This window comes from Myotis davidii, unplaced genomic scaffold, assembly GCF_000327345.1.
Source record: "Myotis davidii unplaced genomic scaffold, ASM32734v1 scaffold592, whole genome shotgun sequence".
In the NCBI taxonomy this organism is placed as follows: domain Eukaryota; kingdom Metazoa; phylum Chordata; class Mammalia; order Chiroptera; family Vespertilionidae; genus Myotis; species Myotis davidii.
This window is the reverse complement of record NW_006284844.1, coordinates 799,350-800,386: the sequence shown is the minus strand read 5'-3', so window position 1 is coordinate 800,386 and position 1,037 is coordinate 799,350. Positions and strand designations below refer to the sequence as shown.

At 65.6% G+C, this 1,037-nt stretch overlaps 1 protein-coding gene across 1 annotated transcript in view; it reads left to right on the top strand.

Annotated features, from left to right (window-relative positions):
* Positions 1-121, top strand: part of KIF25 (kinesin family member 25) — a 23,597-nt gene extending 23,476 nt beyond the window's left edge. The window contains exon 16 of the mRNA XM_015558366.1: positions 15-121. Coding sequence (XP_015413852.1) covers positions 15-121 — 107 coding nt within the window. The remainder of the gene's footprint in view (positions 1-14) is intronic.
* The last annotated feature ends 916 nt before the right edge of the window (positions 122-1,037 follow it).

The window sequence follows — 1,037 nt, the reverse complement described above, 5'->3', positions numbered from 1 at the left end:
TCCCCCGCCGGCAGGGCAGCAGCCACGGCAGTGCCCGGCGCCCAGGCCCAGGCCCCAGCAAGCCCTGCGGGCTGGCCCAGGAGTGGGCGCTGAACGAGCCCTCGGGGGTCCTGAAGTCTAGATCCACGAGCTTGACCTCTGACCTCTGTCCAAACCTGGCCAGCCAGGCTGGGGGGTGGGGTGGGGGGTCATTTCTGCCTACATTTTCCTGAGCCACCACCTGCTTCTTGGGCGTCCAGCCACACGGACACGTGAGGGAGAGCGTGGGCTGCCAGGTGCACCCACGGCCGGGGGCCACGCCTCGTCACCCAGTGCTCACCACTCCTCGGGGCCGGGAGCCAGCCGTCCCTCCCCTCACACACCACCCGTCCCCGCGGTTCAGACCCAGTTTCCTGAGATACGTTTTGCCTACGAGACCTTTGGACACAAAAGGAAAAGATGCTCTTTCTTTTCTTTTTTTAAAAATATGTTCTTATTGGTTTCAGAGAGGAAGGGAGAGGGAGATAGAAACATCAGTGATGAGAGAGTCATGGATCCGCTGCCTCCTCACGCCCCGCACGGGGGACCGAGCCCGCATCCCTGCATGTGCCCCGACCAATGGAACTGTGACCTCCGGGTTCATAGGTCGACGCTCACCCACTGAGCCACCCGGCCGGGCGAGGTTCTCTTTCTGGCTTTTCCAAGGAGCCTCCGCCCTCCCGAGGGGTGGGCCGCCCCCCTCTGCCCTTCCACCCCTTCTCACTGGGAGCTGGGCTGGCACTCCTGGGGGTGCGGGACGGGCAGGGCGCCACCCTGGGAGGGCTAGGGACAGGCCAGGCCCCACTCTCCCTGACAACCAGAGGTTCCCCGGCGGTTAGGGGACCATTTCCATGTCCGCCCACAGGCCAGAGGAAGGACAGAAACGGGGCCCTCGGGGCCCGCCCTGCCCTGCTCCTCAGTCCGCGGGGGCACGGGCTGGTCCCCGCCTCCATGGCCCTTGGCGCTGGCACCTTCAACCAGGGGGTGGGTTAGGAATGAGGGGGAGCTCGGTCTGCACC